At 38.6% G+C, this 19,828-nt stretch overlaps 1 protein-coding gene across 1 annotated transcript in view; it reads right to left on the bottom strand.

Annotated features, from left to right (window-relative positions):
• Positions 1-19,828, bottom strand: part of LOC149278793 (ADP-ribosylation factor-like protein 15) — a 104,861-nt gene that overhangs the window by 78,722 nt on the left and 6,311 nt on the right. Inside the window, exons 2-4 of the mRNA XM_089501722.1 lie at positions 18,881-19,025; positions 14,499-14,558; positions 492-700 (exon numbers count right to left, since the gene is read on the bottom strand). Of these exons, the coding sequence (XP_089357848.1) occupies positions 492-700; positions 14,499-14,558; positions 18,881-19,025 (414 nt within the window). The remainder of the gene's footprint in view (positions 1-491; positions 701-14,498; positions 14,559-18,880; positions 19,026-19,828) is intronic.

Here is a 19,828-nt window from a genome sequence, read left to right as displayed (position 1 = left end):
AAATCAGCAAGAATAAAGTTATCCAAAGAAATGATACTAAACAAGGAAAGTATATTACATCCATATATAATATAATCCACTACACTACCCTGCAATTTCACCTAACATCAAACTAATCATATATAATTAGTAAAATAAATGGGTTAGAATGCATTCTAGTTTATATATTTTCCGGGTACTGTTAAGGATCAAGGTTGAGATAAAGGGTTGGTAAGAGAAGAGGAAAACACTTGACTGGTCAACAATAAAACTGCAACTTTTTACTGTCACTTTTCCACAAGGAACATAAATGTATCATGCTCTCAGACCACAATGGTGGAGGGAGAGGCATAGTCAGTGAAGCCAAAAGCCATATGACTGCTTCCATTGGTTCCTTGAACTCCATGCAATACATAAGGTAGGTCTTCCCATCCCAATCATATCTACAAGAGCAGAGGAGCGAGCATCGTACGAGTCACACAGAAAACAGAGAAAATGAAGGTACAAAATACCTCTTGTAGTGAGCGAGCTGCAGGCTTGTCTTGGTGGTTGGCCAGTATTAAAAATGGCAAAGTGCATAATTGAGGGTGTTGGAGGGCGGAATGTAGCTCATTCCTGGCAGTTTCTAAGTCTTCTTCCGACGAGGCACTGTCGAGAACAAATATTACTCCTTGCGATCCCTGGTAGTAGCGACTCCAGTATTTCCTTATGTTAGTTGCTCCTTTATAAAAATAAAGTAGTATGTGTTAAGAGAAGCAGCTTTATAAGATACAGTAATGCCAACACAAGCCAAATGGTATAAAAGATATGCAGGACATTGTATTTAGTTCATATGGATTCAAATTATCTGGGGGGAAAAAGTATTTGTCCCATTCTTTTGAAAGAAGTGGACAGCACAACAAAATTAGAGACACAAAGTATTAATATAGATGACAAACGGAACACTTGAGTTATGTAGCTGGAAGTTTCTCAAAAATCTTGCCGAGAATATTTTTTCCCTCATTAGAAGATAAATACAGCATTGTCAACCTTTACTCCAGGAACACTTTGCTTTCTCTTATCTAAGGAAAGAGCCTGGAGGGGCAATGTCTCAGTCAAATTTATAATTCTTAAAAAAAAAACTGGGACCCAAAAATGGGGGGGGGATGACCCTTGGACATTATCAATGGTATACTCCACCATTATCTGAGCTCCTTAAGTAGCTGCAACGCCGAGAGGCTGATCTTGTCTACAGGAGAACACATCTCTGCCAGAGCAGACACGGTAACCTCATCATACGCACAGAGAAGCGTAAGAAATTTGTGATAGTGAAGACACAGGTCTTTCTGCTACCCAATAGATCACAAGAGCAGACCAGCCTCAGACCATTGATTACCATATACAAACAGTTAAACTAAAAAGCATATACCATTCTTTTATGGACCCAGACATATGAAGTGCCACATTTTAGCGTACACTGGGTCCTATAACTTAAAATGCCGGTGATTTTTACTGCTCTTCTGAATAATGCTTCATAAAGTACACAAAAAGGATATTTTATTCCAGAAAACTGATATCCAAATGAATTTTTATGGGCCCCAGACAGGGTTACAAGCCACCTACACAAAAATCTTTCATAAACAGAATTATCTGCCCCCTTGAAGAATGAGATCATAGCCACCAATCTAGACTGTGTCAACTGTATCCTGTTTAAAGTACCACCATGAAAATAAATAAGGCTGCAAAAAATTTGATTAATGTCCACTAACGTTAATGAACTTATTACAGAATATGTTTACCATTCATAACTAATGTAAAGGTTGGCATTTATATGTCCACCTATGATAAAATTAATGGATGTTTATAATAACATACTTAGAAAGGCTGAAAAAGAACAGTTAGAAATACCTGAAAGAAATAGATTAAGCTTAAAGGACAGAACTTTTACTCAATTATACATGTACATTTTTTCCCTTGCTGATGATATAATCAAGTTGTCCATCAAGAAGAAAAATGCACCCAAATGACACCGCATACATCATGTTGGAAGGAGCCAGTGGAATGTTCTTTAACATTCTAAACATTAGTGAGCAGCAATGTCTGCTTTGTTGCTATGTATATGCTGTACTAGCCAAATAATTAGCAATGGTTTTGGAAATTGGCATGGTAAACAAAATAATTTTCTGGCTTTCCCCATCTGCAACCATCGTACTAGCCCTCATCACGAACCTTCTCCTTTCTGAGCTTTTCAATCCCAGCTTCACATTAAAACGCTGGAAAAACTGAACATCTCAAATGAAAGTATCATACAACTTAGCATATCCTTCATCTCCCCGGTGCTTTTAACGCTGATGGCCATGCTTTCTGAAAAATATTTCTTACTTTTGTTATATGGATGCTCTCGTCTCTTGATCTGAGTAAAATCTACCTGATTAGTCTTTGGAAGGCTTCTTCTCAAGTTCCATTTTAACTTCAGAATTGTATCACAGGGCTTAGCTTTCAGTACCTTGCTACACCTCTCTCAGTAACCTTAATTCATTGATTTGGCCTTCAATATTAGTGCTAAACCTCCAATCCTAACCACCAAGACCTATGGTTGGCTCCTCAAACACACCTCAGAAATCCACCCATCCATGGAGGACGTAAGCCTCCATGTATATATATAATAATACTTAAACACAGGTGCCAAATGGGCTTCTGCTTGTATCTCTCATTTCTTTATCAACCCATATTAACACTCGCATTGTGACATGTTTTGAGACTTTCCATATGTGCTCGAATATAAGACAAGTAGGGCTGCAACTAACGATTATTTTAATAATCGATTAGTTGGCCGATTATTTTTTCGATTAATCGGATAAAAAAAACAATATGCAAATTTTTTGTTTATTTAAAATAATTTAATGAACTGGATGTTAAAAAACAACTTAAAATTTACATTAACATTCTTATTTTGTTATGATGTAATAAAAAAACAATATTTTCAAAGTACAAAAACCCAAACACAATATTTATGAAACAAAATAACCCCAAACATTCTGAAAAGAGGTGGACTATTACTGTTCAAGAAACTTTGCACCCGGCACTTTGCACCCAGCCCTGGCACTTTGCACCCAGCCCTGGCACTTTGCACCCAGCCCTGGCACTTTGCACCCAGCCCTGGCACTTTGCACCCGGCACTTTGCACCCAGCCCTGGCACTTTGCACCCAGCACTTTGCCCCAGCCCTGGCACTTTGCACCCGGCACTTTGCACCCAGCCCTGGCACTTTGCACCCAGCACTTTGCCCCAGCCCTGGCACTTTGCACCCAGCACTTTGCACCCAGCCCTGGCACTTTGCACCCAGCCCTGGCACTGTGCCCCTGCACCCAGTCTCCAACTCTGCCCTGCACCCCCACCCCCACTCTGCCCTGCACCCAGTCTCCTGCCCTGCATCCCCACCCCCACTCTGCCCTGCATCCCCTGAAGCCCCACCCCTGCGAATCGCTCTGTGCGAGTGGCTCCGTTCGCACAGAGCGGTGCAGCGTGTGTAGCGGAAGCGGGGAACGCTCGCGGAGGTAAGTAAAAGGAGCCGAGTGCTCCAACAACGAATCGATCACTCGATTAATCGATAACGGAAATCGGCGACAACGATTTCCGTTATCGATTATTATCGATTTTATCGATTCGTTGTTTCAGCCCTAAAGACAAGGTTTTTTTCAGAGCAAATGTCTTATATTTGAGGTCATCTTCTAATCAGACCTCAAATAGAGGTCTGACTAAAAGACTAAGATTCAGATCCCCCGCAGTGCTGCAGGGGACCTGGATCCTCCTCTCTGGCAGCCAGCAGACGTCTGCACGATGCACACAGACAGCCTCCGCTGCTACCCAGCACTTCCGCTGGGGCTTCTATGATGGAGCACCAGCGTGACATGACCTTCCAGTGCTCAGTCACCAGGTAGACATCAGGGAGTCTGAAGCACAGGAGACAGGTATGGGGATGCATTGGGAAGCCGGGAGGGGTCCAGAGTGGCATCTCAGGTGGGCAGAGTGGCAAATAGAAGGGTATAAGGCATTTCAGAGAGGCAAAGTGGCATATAAAGGGTATAATGCATATCTGTGGGCAGGTTTGCAAATAAAAAGGAAATGTAAAAAAAAAAAAAAAAGGGAAATGCATTTCTCAGGCATAGTTTTTATTAAATATGAAAAAATAGTTTACATGTGAAGTTTTTTTCTCTTATATTCAAACTCTTTTTTTCCCAAATTAATACTCTTATAATCGAGCAAGTATGGTATTAACCAAAGGCAGGTAGAAAACGGAGGCCAAATGCTTTGAGATGGCAGCGCACAGCTATAGATTTCTGCTTCTTTGCACACATAACTGCACCAAGTTCCATAGCAGGAATCTGACCTTACCATATGCACCAGTATATACCTCTCCCAATTAACAGGACTGGGCATTTAAAAAAATAAAATAAAAAAAACATACGACCTTATCAGCAGTGCTAAACATCCCATTTCATCAGACTATCGCATGGAAATGTCTATCCACATCCTGCGTACACCCACTCGCAGCATATGTGTATACCCAAAAACCACTTGCTAAACTCCACTTAGCATAGGGGTTTACTATAATTACCAAAATACACAAAAACTATGGCGTGCAGATGGTCCGTGTTATTACATAATTACACGAAAGGTCAAGTGAAAACAGTGTAAATATTCAACGTGGAAAAGGAAACCATAAATCAAACAACACATTGAACACCCGTTGGTTATATTGTTATATACGGTTAGCAATGATAAATACAGCTGTCACATTGTATTTTTAATAAATGAAACAAAGAGCAGCTAGCTAGCCATCGGTGTGTTTTTTCCCTGCTGTTTATTTTGGTTCTAAATACACATTTTACTTATTATCACAGATTTCACAGGATTACAATTTCAGATTATTGGCGATTTACTTAATTGTGATCTAATCCAATCATGATTCTGATTAATGGAAATTGGCTCTTATGTTTTGGCCCATTTGGCATCAAGAAGGTGGAAATTATTTTTGGTGCCTTCATCCCCTTTATAATGTTTGACACCTCCAGGAACCAGTATAGTTACAGATTAAGGATCTATTGTATTTGTACAGGTGTTCGGGAGATCATTTATAGATTAAACACATTTGTATGACCCAATAACCAATAATAGTTTACAAACAACACCTTGGAAAATTAAATATATATATATATATATGAGTTAAATAGAGAATTGTATAAAATTTATGTGCTGGGAAAGGTAGGTACTTTATTTTCCCAGCGAATTTCATTTGATCTGCACAAACTGAGAACACCATCGCAGACAGTGATGCGACAGATTTACAGCCAAAAAGAACACACGGAGCTGAATGCTTCCATAGACCTTCATTCATCCCTCTGGGTGATTAATAAGCACTGATATTGCATTATTAGCCCACAAGAAAACTTAAACTATCCTAGTAGGCTTCTGGTGGAGAAAGAGCACAACTGGCCGTGTACAAGTATAGTTAAGTAAGTTTTCCTCAAGGTCTCCTTTTTTATAATATGCATTATACAGGGACCTACTTGCTAGAGAAACTTGCTAGTGTTGGACCTTCATAACAAATCGTGAAATAGTAGTAGTGAATAAAACAAGAAAAAAATGTCACATAAGCTTTGGGGAAAGCATTTAAGTTTACATCTTTTTCCTTGTTGGCAAAAAAAGGTAACAAATTCAACTACTTGTGATTAAGATAGACATTCTACTTTTTTAAGATAAGGAACCATGCAGACATGCAGTGGCCAGAAACATTATTTGTAGATTGTAAGCTCACTTGAGCAGAGCCTTCCAACTTTTGTTTCTGATCCGTGTGACTTATTAAGTGTGTGGTACATCAATGTGTGCCATAGATGCGTGCGCAGAACATCTCATCTTAATGCCAACTACAGTGTGATAACCACTTGTGATCCTTGGACATTACATAGCGAAAGGTGTTAAGGATTTACTAAAATTGTAGCCATCTAGTGGAGATAGCCCTGGTGTTTTGGATGGCTTGAGTCTGGAATCGCTTACCTCAGCTCCTTTAAATCATTGCAGCTATCCCAGACAATTTTTTTTCTAATTAGAACGGGATCATTGAACTGCAGCCAGAATTCCCTGGCTGTCTCTATTCTTATCCTGCTCATGAATTGCAAATTGACAGCACCTGTCCTTGTCTCATTTCCTTGCATCACTGCATAAATGGCGTTCCTCCCCGAAACGTCCCGTCCATGTATTCTGCAGGTACACAGGACAGCCTGTCTGAGGCGCTCTATCATTTCATTGTTTAAAGTGTATAGATACATAGTGACTCCAAAGATCCTGCTGCCCGTATAGGCCGCTCTTTAATTACTAAACACATCCACAAAAGGGCACAAATCTGAATTTATTTTTTTTATTGCAAAAATTTTACTAAATATTCTTGAGGATTTTTTATGTGGGATGCTGCAGCTATCACCCAGCAGTTAAATTGTGTGCTTCAGGTCAAGCACTTACTTCTAAGGCAACGAGAAGAAACATTTATGCACTCCGGTCAAATCTGTATATGATGCTGGATAGTGAAGAGAGGTGGATACTTCCATACTTCAAAGAGTACTTTTGGCTGTGGGTAGCAGACACACACTTGCATTTATTACATTGCTTATATCTTACACTTTTTTAGAATACTCAATTCACACTTGAATATTAAGATGTTTCTTTAAGCATCAGCAGTCATTGTAACAGCCAAACAGACTATGTATAATGCTACAGCCGAGGGACTCTTAATAAAAAAATTTTTATTTTATTAAAAGCACCGATATGGTCTATCAGCATATGGACCTATATATGGCCACCACATATACACAGCATTTAGCAATCTCGAAAACGTACAAGATCCAAAAGTTACAAACAGTGTCTAAAACAAAACCGTGCATTAGAGCGCCACTTAGTGGTGAACTGGTATATTGACTGAATTCAGATGGCAACCATTTTGCACAAGGTAAAAAATGTAGAGCAAATTTTGTTCAACACTCAAAATTTTTCTAAAGATAAAAATATTTTTGAAAGAGGTATTGCTCAGTGCGCTCTATCGACTGATTCAATATGCAGAACATTACTGTTGCAGTAAAATCTGACACGTACCGGAGAAAGGGCAGCTTGTTTTCATCTAGGTACGGCCAGGGCACTTAAACACAAGAATGGACCCTTTAGCACTTAGTATTTCATTTGGAAGTAGCACGCAAAATAAAATGTCCTAAAAACTTTACATCCGCATATAAAAAAAATAGATTGTGATAATAACCCCTAATCAATAAACATGTGCTATACTGCAACTGCATAGCTGCCAGCAGACCCAAATCTGGCAGGCCAAGTTCTAACAACCAAAACTAAGTGCAGGTGGTCATCTGCCCCTGCAATGCCCTATTATTAGGATTTCCTCCAAAATATATGCAAGAATTGTGAGGGGGGGGGGGGGGGCAAAGTATGTCATGGGCCAAATGCATTGCAAAATAATTAGGTAGGATTAATGCTATTATACTATTACACTAATGAGAACGTTGGCATTATCAACATTTATGCCACTGCCATTTTTCTAACCCTGCGCTCATCTTACCAGCATCAAGCCCACAGACCCTTTTATACAAAAATATATATAGGTATTAGGTTTAAAAGGAAGGCGAGGGAGAGAGGTGGTATATGGATTGCTTAAATATTCTTAGTAAAAAAAAAAATAGAACTTGAGAAATTGGCAAAAAACAATAGACTCTGCTGTAATCTCAGCCCCAAACTCTCCTGCCTGCGTCAAACATTCCTTTACACTCACCAGACGTTATCACACTTACAAAGTGTACAAAACAAATCTGAAACACTGTCTTCGAGCTGCAATTGCTAAAGGTTTAAACTGATATTTTAACAAGTTTTCTGATACAAAAAGACAAAGCGAGTATTATAGACAGAATTGTGCAACCTCCAGCCTTTATTGGGGGTGAAACCGCAATTATCCTCAGCCAAGAAATAGGCAAACAATGGTGGGGACTCCTAAAACGGGGGTTGCAGTTTCCATTATGGATTAAAATGGTTAACATTTCCCTTGCGAGAAGACCGCAGAGCATCTTAATGCCATGTTATACCGGTGAGGTGGAGCAAAACGTTTAAATAACGCCCGCAAAATGATGATTACCATTACCACATTAAAAATGAGTTTTCAGAACTATTGTGCTACTTTTATATAAATACATTTTAAAAATCTGCCCAATCTGCTAAATAAACTCAACGACACCATAATCATACTGTGGTAAGTAACAGAACAGCTCAGTTTTAATTACCCAGCGGGTCTATGGAACGGAGGACTTCATTGTACAAGCCGGGATTCATTATGGTTGACACTGCCGTGAACAATTACATCAGTGAGGTGTCTGAGCAGGGAAAATGACCCAAAATATCACGACTGACAACAATGGCAACAAAATGAAATAAAACCAGATGCATGTTTGGGGGAGAATATAAATTTTTCCATGACACTTCAGCTTTAATTTATCATACATGGTCATCAAGTTCTTCTTCGAGAAGAATTCTCGAGCGAAATACCCAGTTGATGTAAACTGCACGTCTCCTGGTGCGAATGTTTTTAATCATTATCCAACCATACTATTAACATTAAGAAATACAATCACACAATCAGGCAGATATGTATATTAAATAGGGATTGTTGGCATTAAAACAGGGATATTTTTTTAAATATTATCTAAACTATCATAAGCATACAGAAGGAAGCCAACATCACAAAAGTGATCTATTATAATTAGAACTTTACAATAAAGCTTAGAACGCTTCAGATATTGCTTGCAAAGATGTCATCTCAAACAATAAGTCTCTTTAGATGGCAAATTTCTGTAACATTCTACTGGATACCTGGATATACAACTTTTGGCTCAGTCACTAAATTCAAACAGAGTATTTCCTAAATTTACATCTGTAAATTGTCCAACACAAACATTAAATATTAACCTAATCTCTGTTTTACTAGGGAAAATAAACTCCTATATTATGGATATGCTAAAATTATTAACAAAACATACTACATGATGGATCAAAGGCTAAAGCCCGATTTGTCAACAGAGCACGGCATTGTGAACAATAACAGTTTTCTCTTGTTTATTTGCTCGTTTGGCCCAAAACAAATTACTATTTGTGGTAAAGTAGCCATTCATGACTAAAATCTAAATAATGAAACGTAAACACTACCATGGTCTCAAGAGAAATTAACTAAACACTGCTACTATGAATCATTGACAGTTCAAAAGAAAGCACAACGCTCAAAGATTCTGTGTAAACTTTGCTTTTTCCCCCCAATTATTTTCTATCACCAAAGCCAATTTTGGGTTAACCTCCATGACACAGCAACTGCTGAACGCTCCATCAAGAGTCTTCATGCTCATTAAGCCACTACTGATCTTGTGACAAATTGCCTAAAACTATGTTAAGGCAGTCTGTGTCTCATGAGAGATCAGGATAGGAAATTTGGTCTGCAGTGGAGGCTGGCGTGTCCCAACTAGCCTCACAGCGCCGAGGCTGACTCATCCATCTATTCCTGGGTCTTCAAATCCAAGGAGTCAGCTGTCAGATGGTGCGGAGTGGGAGGGCTACCAGGTTGATTGACTGGCTTCGAATCTCAAAACTCGTCGTTTGATGCAAGAATGTCATAATCTGAAGATTTCCACTCTGTGCTTAAGAATCTTAATTTTCTTCTTCAAACACGGTACGATCCAGCAACGCCATAATGGTAATATTTGGGTTAAATCCTTATCCAACATCTTTTTTTTCAACTTGGAACACAGGTCATTTTGGGTTGGCTTTATTTAAAATTATAGACCTTTGAGTCCACATCAAGATCAAAGAGTAACCCAACACTCTAGGCTTTGCATTCATTAGTAAATTTGCAGACAGTAACAAATTATTTCAAAATACCTGCCATGCCTCCTGGATGCTCCTGGGTAACATAATAGAATAGTCTTCAAAAGGATTTGTACTTACGCGAGGTCTAAACTGTACCTATTTATTTTTTAAATATATTTAACCAAGAAAATGTTATTCCCAACTGAAAAACTAAAGTTCTAAAATTCACCCATATCACAAAAATGTTGCAAGATTGACGTTGCGAAAATGTTGCAAGAAGTTTGAGACCCTTGAAGGGGACATCCTAAAATAAAAAAAAATAAAAACATGTACAGCACTGTCCTTATTCTTCCCGCCGTGCATGCTAGATAGTTTAAAACTCATTAGCCACACTGAGAAACCCAAATGAAACCAGAGGTCTATGAGGTTCAATTGTGTGGTTTGTCACCAGACCGCACAACTTAATTATGCGGTCTCTGAAGGGCATGGTCGACATGCCCCGGGTCAACAAGTATATTTAAAATAAACAAAGAAAAGGAAAAATGCTTTTAAAATTAAAAAAAGTGTGGTTCTCAGCTATAGACATAAAGAGAAGAAGAGTATGATGGCGATTGAAAAATATCACTCCTTAAGGAAATATTTAAAAGAAAAAAATAAAATAAAATTATATATTATATATATATATATATATATATATATATATATATATATATATATATATATATATATAAAATTTACAGAGAATCACTGGATGTAGAAGCTGGCTTTATTACATTTGCCATTTCTCCCACATCCTCATGCTTCTTTCTTGGTAGCGGTTGAATCCTGGGTGCCGTTTGCAGAGCTTAGCCAGACTTCTCTATACCAGAAAAGGATGCCGCTGATCCCCAATTGATATGAACAATTTAGCCTTTTTTTTTTTTTTTTTTATAAAATAGAAACTGATGACTTGACGGAAATTTAAAAAAAAAAAACTTCCTGTATGTACGATATTTTAAGTCAACGTAAGTTCCTTTTGTAACTATATGTCCCTACTTTTATTTTTTTATGTTTCATATTATATTGTATATGAACAGATAGCAAGATAAAAGAAAGTCCAACACTATCAAGCATTGATGAAAAAATAAATATGAAACAGCAATCAGAAATCATTACAGCAAACCTGATCTTCTGTGGGAGTCTGGATCTGATGTCAAGAAGGTTTTGTTAATTATAGGCAAGCTGGGGCACGTTCTGCCTGGAACAATACAGCCTGTCTCAGTCTCCTAACAGACATGCGAGGGAACATATAGGTAGCTGGACAATGTGGAATTCAAATGTACAAATGTATGAACAAATATAGAGGGGGGGGAATCCAGATTGTAAGCAGGACCCTCTCCACCTAATGTATCGGTTTGTCTTTGTCAGTTCTGGATTTGTCTTACCCTTTAAAATGTATTAAGAAAAAGCTGTGCAAATTGTTAGCGCTATATAAATAAAAGATAGTTTTCTCAATGTATTTATTTAAAAAAAAAAAAAAATTGCCTGCCTACCGTGCTCATGGCACTTTTCTAAACCATATGGCAAGAGGAAAAGCACTGGGAGCAGGTGTAGCAGCTCTCCCAGTACCTGCGCATTCTTCACATCGACGACACATTGACGCTGGTAAGTACCGTATTTGCTCGATTATAAGACGACCCTGATTATAAGACGACCCCCCAAAATCTGAATATTAACTTAGGAAAAAAAGAAAAAGCCTGAATATAAGATGACCCTAAAGGAAAAAAGTTTTACCAGTAAATGTTAATTCATGTAAACTATTTTTTTAAATAAAAGCTATGATTGAGAAAAATATTTTTTTTGTTTTTATTTCCTTGTATTTTCCAACCTGCCCCCCAGTTACACACATCTGCCCCCAGGCTTGCCACACCAATATGGCACTGTGGCCCATGATATGCCTTTTGACCCTCTATGTGCCACTCTGCCTCCAGAAATGCCTTATACCCCTATATCCCATTTTGGCATTTAGGGGGTTAAAAATGCATATTATGGGGCAGAGTGGCATATAGGGAGGTATAAGGCATTCCAGGAGGCAGAGTGGCATTAAGGGAGTTAAAAGGCATTGTATAAAGCACTCTGCCTCCAGAAATGCCTTATACCCCTATATGCCACTCTGGCATTTAGGGGGTTAAAAGGCATATTATGGGGCAGAGTGGCATATAGGGAGGTATAAGGCATTTCAGGGAGGCAGAGTGCTCTATTAAATGCCCCCTTAACGCCACTCTGCCTCCTGAAATGCCTTATACCTCCCTATATGCCACTCTGCCCCATAATATGCCTTTTAACCCCCTAAGTGCCAGAGTGGCATATAGGGGTAGAAGGCATTCCAGAAATGCCCTATGCCCCCATTTAACACACAGACACACACTTATCGGTGCTTCCAATTTCCTGCTGTATTGCCGAGGCAGCGGGTTGACGTCTCCTTCCGCTGCAGCCGGAAGGAGGTGGAGTTGGCAGCGGGGGTTTGTCTGCGTCCGTCGCGGATACCTTCCCCGGCTGTCAGAGATCAGAGTTCCCCGCACCGGGGTCGTCTTATAGTCAGACCTCAAATAGGTCTGACTATGAGACGACTAAGATCCAGATCCCCCGCAGCTGCAGGGGACCTGGATCCGCCTGTCTCCAAACCCCCCCCCCCCGCCCCACTTACCGGTACTTCTGAGTCCCCGGTGTGTAGCTGAGGCAGCGTGTGCCACACCGGTGCGGGGAACTCTAATCTCTGACAGTCGGAGAAGGTATGCGCGATGGACGCAGACAACCCCCGCTGCTAGCCACACCTCCTTCCGGGTGCAGCGGACTTTGTCTACGCGGATCGCGTAGACGTCAACCCGCTGCCCCGGCAATACAGCAGGAAGCACCAGTAAGTGTGTGTGTGTGGGCGGTGTTAAATGGGGGGGGGGGACAGGAGGATCCAGGTCCCCTGCAGCGGTGCGGGGGATCTGGATCTTAGTCTCATAATCAGACCTCTATTTGAGGTCTGATTAGAAGACGACCCCGATTAGAAGACGAGGGGTATTTTTCAGAGCATTTGCCAGGGATAAATACGCCACAGCATTCAAGCAGCAATATCTCCAATTCACTACCTTTAAGGGCTGCTGGTCTTGGCATGTTGACGTAAACTACTTCTGCTTTGTATTTTACACATTGAAATATTCTACACTATCATTTTACCATCACATTACCATCACTTGGCTCTCTCCGTGAGCCGTAACTTTGGCATGGCTACATAACAGATGGAGAATTTCAAGAGCATGCAAGAAAGGCAATGTGTGGCTAGCAGCCGTGTTCCAAGCCATTTGTAACTATAACACAAACAACAACATACAAAAGCAAATTCTCATATCAGCCCCAGAGGTTGGAAGCTTGTCTAAGCAGGGCCCTCCTCATTTTCAAGTCCAAATTCTAATGTTGTTCTCTACTGACACATTCAAAGTTATTGACTAATAACTGAGCGAGCGGTCAATCTATCTTCTCAACCCATAATTATGTTAAATTTATGTTAAAATGTTAGATGTGTGTTTTTCACATATATTTTTAACTACCAGGCATTACATTTCAGATGTAATTATCTGTAGTTATTTCTTTAATAAAGAATAGACCACAATAAAAGCAAGGAATATTAAACATTTTGACAAGTGTTAAAAATGAAAATTAGTAAATTACATGAGAATTCAGAAATTCAAGTGATAACTGGAAACAATAAATGGCTGCTTAGCACATTGCAGGAACACAGAAATACGGTAGCAAGATATACGCCCAAACTCATATTCGCAAAGCCAGTAATAACAATTTTTGCAACATTTTCACAAGCTGCTCTGCAACTAAAATACAACTGAAATTGTGTCCGATGTCTTACCAAAATACAAGCAAGAAATGAGCGAAGAAAAAAACCAAACAAATAAACCCCAGGTAATTTCATAAAATAAAAAACACCAAACATTAAAAAAACAACATCTAAAACAGGTTGCTAAAGACATATAGAACTTTTTTGTTAGTATTAATGGAAAGCTTATGTCTGATCTTCAGAAGAAAAGAAAAAACTAAAACGCCTCTGGAATACTAATTAGACGTCACGTCTCCTCAGTAATGGATCCTGCCATCTTTGTGATGTCATCACTATTCCGCCACCTTTCCCGGCTGCCAAGTCTGTTAGCAACACTTGACGTGGCAATAAAATAGCAAAGTATGATGACAAGAAAAAGTCCCCATCCTCTAACACAACATATTCTATAGAAACCTGAGCTAAGCATGAATCTTTATTTCAGTATAACAAGCAAACCATGTTACTAATGTTAAATCTATTATCAACCCATTGTTTTAATACAATCAATTATTTTCTCATTCATAAAAGCAATGATTGTTAAAGCAATAATTCACACAAACATTAAGATAAACCAATGCATTGGCCCTGTTCTTACACTATTATCAGGAACCTTGGTGGCTAAAAACTCAAAAATAAACAGTAGAGATTGTGATGGGTGAAGTTACCAAGTTCCCAGACAAATTATTATTTTATCCTTTTCGGTAATACATAATTATGCACAAATAAACCAAAAATCTAAAAACTAATTTTAGCTGGCAAATAATAAAACAAAGAAATGGTACCTCCAAGTTCTTTCACATTCAAGATGGCATTCTGGAATGGAACTGCTTTTATGCTAAAACCTAGAATTTAAAGAGGAAAAAAAAAAATTGTAAATGAAATGTTATCTAGAGGTCAGTAAACAGAACTGTGTGCAAGTGTTTTAACCAATAAAAAAAAAACTACAAATAAAAACAATGCTAGTGGCAAGTTCCAAATATTAAAAATTACCTACTTTTTAATATATATGTGGCAAACAGATGCATGCCAAGAGTAAAGAATATTTATTCATAGCATTGCTTGAGGTCTACCATCCCCCATGAAGTCTTTCTTGCTCCAGCTATAATAGATCTTATTACTCAAAATGTATTGACTAATACGTTGTAAATATATTTACTGCATAAGAGTCTATAACAATAGTAGCTGAGAATCTACCAAATCTGCCCGGTCAGTTTATGCCTGGATTAGACCTAGACACACACACACCCAATGACTGAGGCTTTAATTCTCAGATACCATTGTTGCTCGAATATAAGACCACCCTCATTATAAAAGACACCCCCCCCAAAATTTTAATATTGATTTGGGCTAAAAAAGAAAAAGCCTTAATATAAGAATAGCCTATAGGAAAAAAAGTTTAACTAGTAAATTATTCACAGGTAAACACACATTTAATAAAAACTATGTTTTTTTTTTTTTCCTTTTTCCAACCTGCCCCCAGGTATGCGCATCTGTTCCCATGCTTGTCACTCTGCACCCCAGTCATGTCACTCAGCCCCCCTTGAGACTTACCAATGCATCCCCAGACTTGCCCCCCATGCTCCGGACTCCCTGGTGTCTATTGGGGGCAGCCGGCAGACATACGCACAATGCGCGTAGACAACCTCTGCTGCTGCCCAGCATTTCCATCGGAGCCATGGAGGAGCCCCGGAAGGTCATGTCACACTGGTGCGCCTTCATAGAAGCCCCATGCAGATGTCCACCGGCTGCCAGAGAGGAGGATCCAGGTCCCCTGTAGCATTACAGGGGATCTGGATCTTAGTCTTACAAATTTGCATTTGCACAGGCAGTGTGATAAGAAGTTGAGGTGTTGTTCTAATAGATTGGGTTAGAGAGAACGCATACAATACTTTTAGCATGCAGCTGCCCAAAAAAACTTATGCAAAAACAGAAAAAAACTGTTAAAAGAAAATACATATCTATATGTCTATAATCCATATCTATATAATACGTATATTCAAAGTGTTTGCTTTTGAGTTGATGCTAGTAATAAAAAATTGGTGATTGTTTCCCAGTCCTTTAGTTCCCTAGACTTAAAGTTTTGTCACCTTAGTCCATGCACATTTTTAAACAGAGGTAAAATATAAAAAAAAAAACTAAATTTACAAAAAAGGATTAAAACACATCAGCCATAACAAGCATTTCTAAAATTAAATTGTAAACTGTCGCCTTCACAGCATTAAACCTAAATCCATGAGTTTACCAAATCTATTTAGAGCTGGAGCCTTTTATCTGGAAGCTAGGACCTCTCCCTTCTCCTCCCGATCCTTACAAAGACTGCCTGAACCATCCAGGAACAATCAGCAACTTTACAATAAGGCAGAGATAAGGTAATGGGGAGGGATATGCAGATCCATGCAGATCCTGCTCCCCCATGCTATACACATAAGGTGGGTTTATAATACACAGATGTATTTAGTGTATAGAGCTGTAATATGTAAGGTATGGGAGAAGTGACCTGAACGGTTGTGATTTACAGAGGCCGCAGGTGATAATTCTGGTTTAATTGGTTTACAATAATAAGATAATTGTGTAATATGGCTTAACTGAGCAGTAAATACATTTGCAAAAGTGACAGATAAATAAATATCAAGCACTTCCAGTTCAACAAGGAAAAAAAACAGTAATCTCCTAGAAGTTAAATCTCCCAGACTTCCACACCTTTGTTGTTTGATTAGATTGGGGATGACAAAATCTGACGTCTAAGTAGTCCAAGAAATGAAAACTGCTGGGGGGAAAAAGGATTTTCTATATTCTTACTTATCTGCATCAAACATATGGGAATGAGAATACAGACTTCACAAAAATCTTATTTACCAAGCATTGCGTCCAAAATATTCTGGTAGTCAATTGGTGGGGAGGTGGATTACGCTGGTCAGCACACTACCAGGCAAATGCTGGATTTTTATACCCGCTGTAAAGGTATGGTTCACCCATGACTTGATGATTAAGACTCCAGGGCAAGAGAGCTCTAACATTTGTACATGTTCATACTATCCGACTATTTTTTTTTTTTTACCTTTGATAAGATCTTTGACCCTTTCACCTCCCATTATGCAAGGAACTCACGAGTCTTAAAGAAAGGCTCCATCATGCTTACATAGTGCTTTTGACATCTGTCAAAGTCCAAGTGATGCTACAATGTCTCCCATAATCAATGCATCATTCAGATCCTTACTTTATGCGAGGTATAAGAGCCTTACAGACTGCTAACATAGAAGCTATACCTCACTCAAATTATACCAAGGTCTACCAGCAACAGACGCTATTGCAAGAGTAAAAAAATTAAATGGAGTTTGATATTGAAACATTTTGTTTTTTGGGTTAATTGCACATACTGAGCATACTGAGATTTCTGCAACAAGAACTAATCAAACATAGTGGCCCCACACCTTGATTTTTATCGGTCATTGCTGACACCGGAAGTCTTTATCTTCAGAAATATAAATTGAGACCCTTATTTTGCCAACTACTAAGAAATGTGAGAATTTGAGAAAGAAATAATAATGATAATTTCAGGAAGGGCTTAAAGACCTCATTTAATACATAAAGGTCTGTGGGAAATTCATGCTTCTTGGCAGAACTCTGATAAATTTAGGTCATAGGATCTCACCCTCCAGATCTGCAGGATTACATGACCCCAAGATACCCCCCCAAACAATACTGACAAAAAAAGTGATTCTGAGCTCGAGTGATAAAATAATAAAGGACTACATTAAACATTGGAACTACTGCCAGAACCCCTAAAATTGCAACGGTCTTTAAAGGGAAGGGGCAAACAATTCAAGCCCTTAGTGTTAATCCCTCTGGAAAGTAAATACCTCGGTTATGTATAAAAGATTAAACCTGTTTTGTTATAAGAATGTTAGAAATGTTGCTTCACTTATTCTCCTAAATAAACCACGTAATTAAAAGTCGCATTACAAAGATCATCAAGTACTTGAATTCCAGAATCCTGTCAACAAATAACTCTTGGTGATGTACGTGATGTACATTTTGCTCTGTTCTTGGTTTTTTAAGGGAATTCTTTGTTTTAAAGGGTGATCTCCAATGATGTCCAATCACACGCCCACCATCACTTATTAATACCAGATTCTGGCAAAAAAACACATTAAAGGGACACTCCAGCCAACTTTAATGTGCACCATGGTTCCTTTACATGCACGCAAGGAATCTGCAGAATCCCTCCATATGCACGTGTCCCTTTCCCCAATGCCCAAAATAATTTCTGTGGAGGAGTTGTGTTCTTCCAGACACATCTCCATGCACATCATATGCTTACGTATGCATAGAAAACATGCCCATTGATTTCAATGTGAGTGAGATCCTAACACCAATTGGCCACTTGAAGCAGCTAATCAATGGCTATAACGATGAGACTTTGGAGGAGGGCAGCTGCAGGGCTATGTGTATTATAGTCCTCACAGAGTACTTTAATATGCGTTCTTCTACAGTGGGGTATAAGGGACAACAAACCTATAAGGGTGCCTAAAACTGCACTGGATACTGTAATTGCTAGCTTTTACCATTTTGGCAACGTCAGCCATAACTAGAACTATCACCAACATATTAATACAATGTATTGCAGCACATCTTAAGATGCTTATAATTTAACCGACTGTATGCAATATTTTTTACACCGTGAAATTGGCTGTTTATAATTACATGTTGCCCGCTGTAAAGTATCCATTCTTTTAGGATGTCAGTTACCCTTTTGGATCCAATGTTTTATAGTTCCAAATGTCCCAATTAGATGTATAAATTAAACTGTGTAAATCAAATACAATAAACGTTCTCAATACTTCAGTTACACAAATAGCTACCAACACACGTCAGAAAAGAACCCAGTAGCCCACGTAATCTGCCCTCGTTAAGTCTGTAGGATACATACATCTTAGCGTTATTGGAGTTATTTTGCTTTGTTTTGTCCTTGCTACTAGAAGTCTTTTTAGAGATCTCTCACCATTTATGAAAGAAGCATTCTGCCGTATCACTCATCAGTCTGTAAAAGTATTTTCTTATATGTTAATTCTTATAGAAGAAACCCAAAAACTCTGAGCAGCAATTACATGCGACGTGCGGACCTGCATGCGGAGGAATCTCCACAATAAAATGCATACGTTACCTGTGGTAGGCACAATATTATCTTGGCTCTCGCTGCAGAGGTGAGAGAGAAGGCTGGTCTTCCCGGAGCCCGTCAGCCCTATACAGACAATATCATATTCAGGCCTTGGCGGTGGCGGTCCTTTACAACACAAAGCTCGAAAACACTGCAACAAAGAAATATCAATGTCAAAATACGAGTTCTCATATTCGAATATTTTTTGGATATTTGGGCTATGCCTGTAAAATAATTATAATAAAAAAATAAAATAAAATATTTGAGCCAAATATAACCAACAGATAGAAATAAAGTTTTAGAGTTCTCTGTTGTGTAAAACTGTAGTGTTCACGTGAATATATACCCTTTCAAAGAACAAATATTTGGCCACATTAAAAGCTATGACAATAAAATAAATTAAAATAAAAAAAACAAGCAATAAATAATTGCCATAACATGAAGCCTAAACCCAGGATCTTATTGAGACAACGTCAAGGAATTTTTAACACGCTGTAAGTAATTCTTGAGTTTAGGGGATATTAACACAGAAATGATTTAGTCAGTCTTTTGTAACCAAAAAAACTAAACAGGTAAAAACATACTTTATTATAAATATTAGATAACCAATTAACCTAATGTAAGTGAAATTAACCAGTATTTTAAAAGCCCTGCACACAAGCCAATGCTCTTCTACTCAACAGGGACCATGCGATGCATCGCAAGGCAATGGAGGTAAGCTGAGAAAAAGTTATCCCTTAGAAGAACAGCGAAAGCCATCATTAATGTATTTCACACATGGCAGCCGGGGCTGCTTTGTTCAGCTTCTGAAGTACATATGTGAACTAAATATTATGCTTCAGAGGCAGAATCCATTTGATCGTCTGGCTTTTTTTTTTGGTTTTCAAGGCTGCACAATGCATTCTGAATCATTGTTGCAGACAAGAATAGGTTAACTATTTGATAGCGTTGAAT

The sequence above is a fragment of the Sceloporus occidentalis genome, unplaced genomic scaffold (genome assembly GCF_023333645.1).
Source record: "Sceloporus occidentalis isolate IW3139 unplaced genomic scaffold, rSceOcc1.0.p SCAF_180, whole genome shotgun sequence".
In the NCBI taxonomy this organism is placed as follows: Eukaryota; Metazoa; Chordata; class Lepidosauria; order Squamata; family Phrynosomatidae; genus Sceloporus; species Sceloporus occidentalis.
This window is presented reverse-complemented; position numbering and strand designations above follow the sequence as displayed.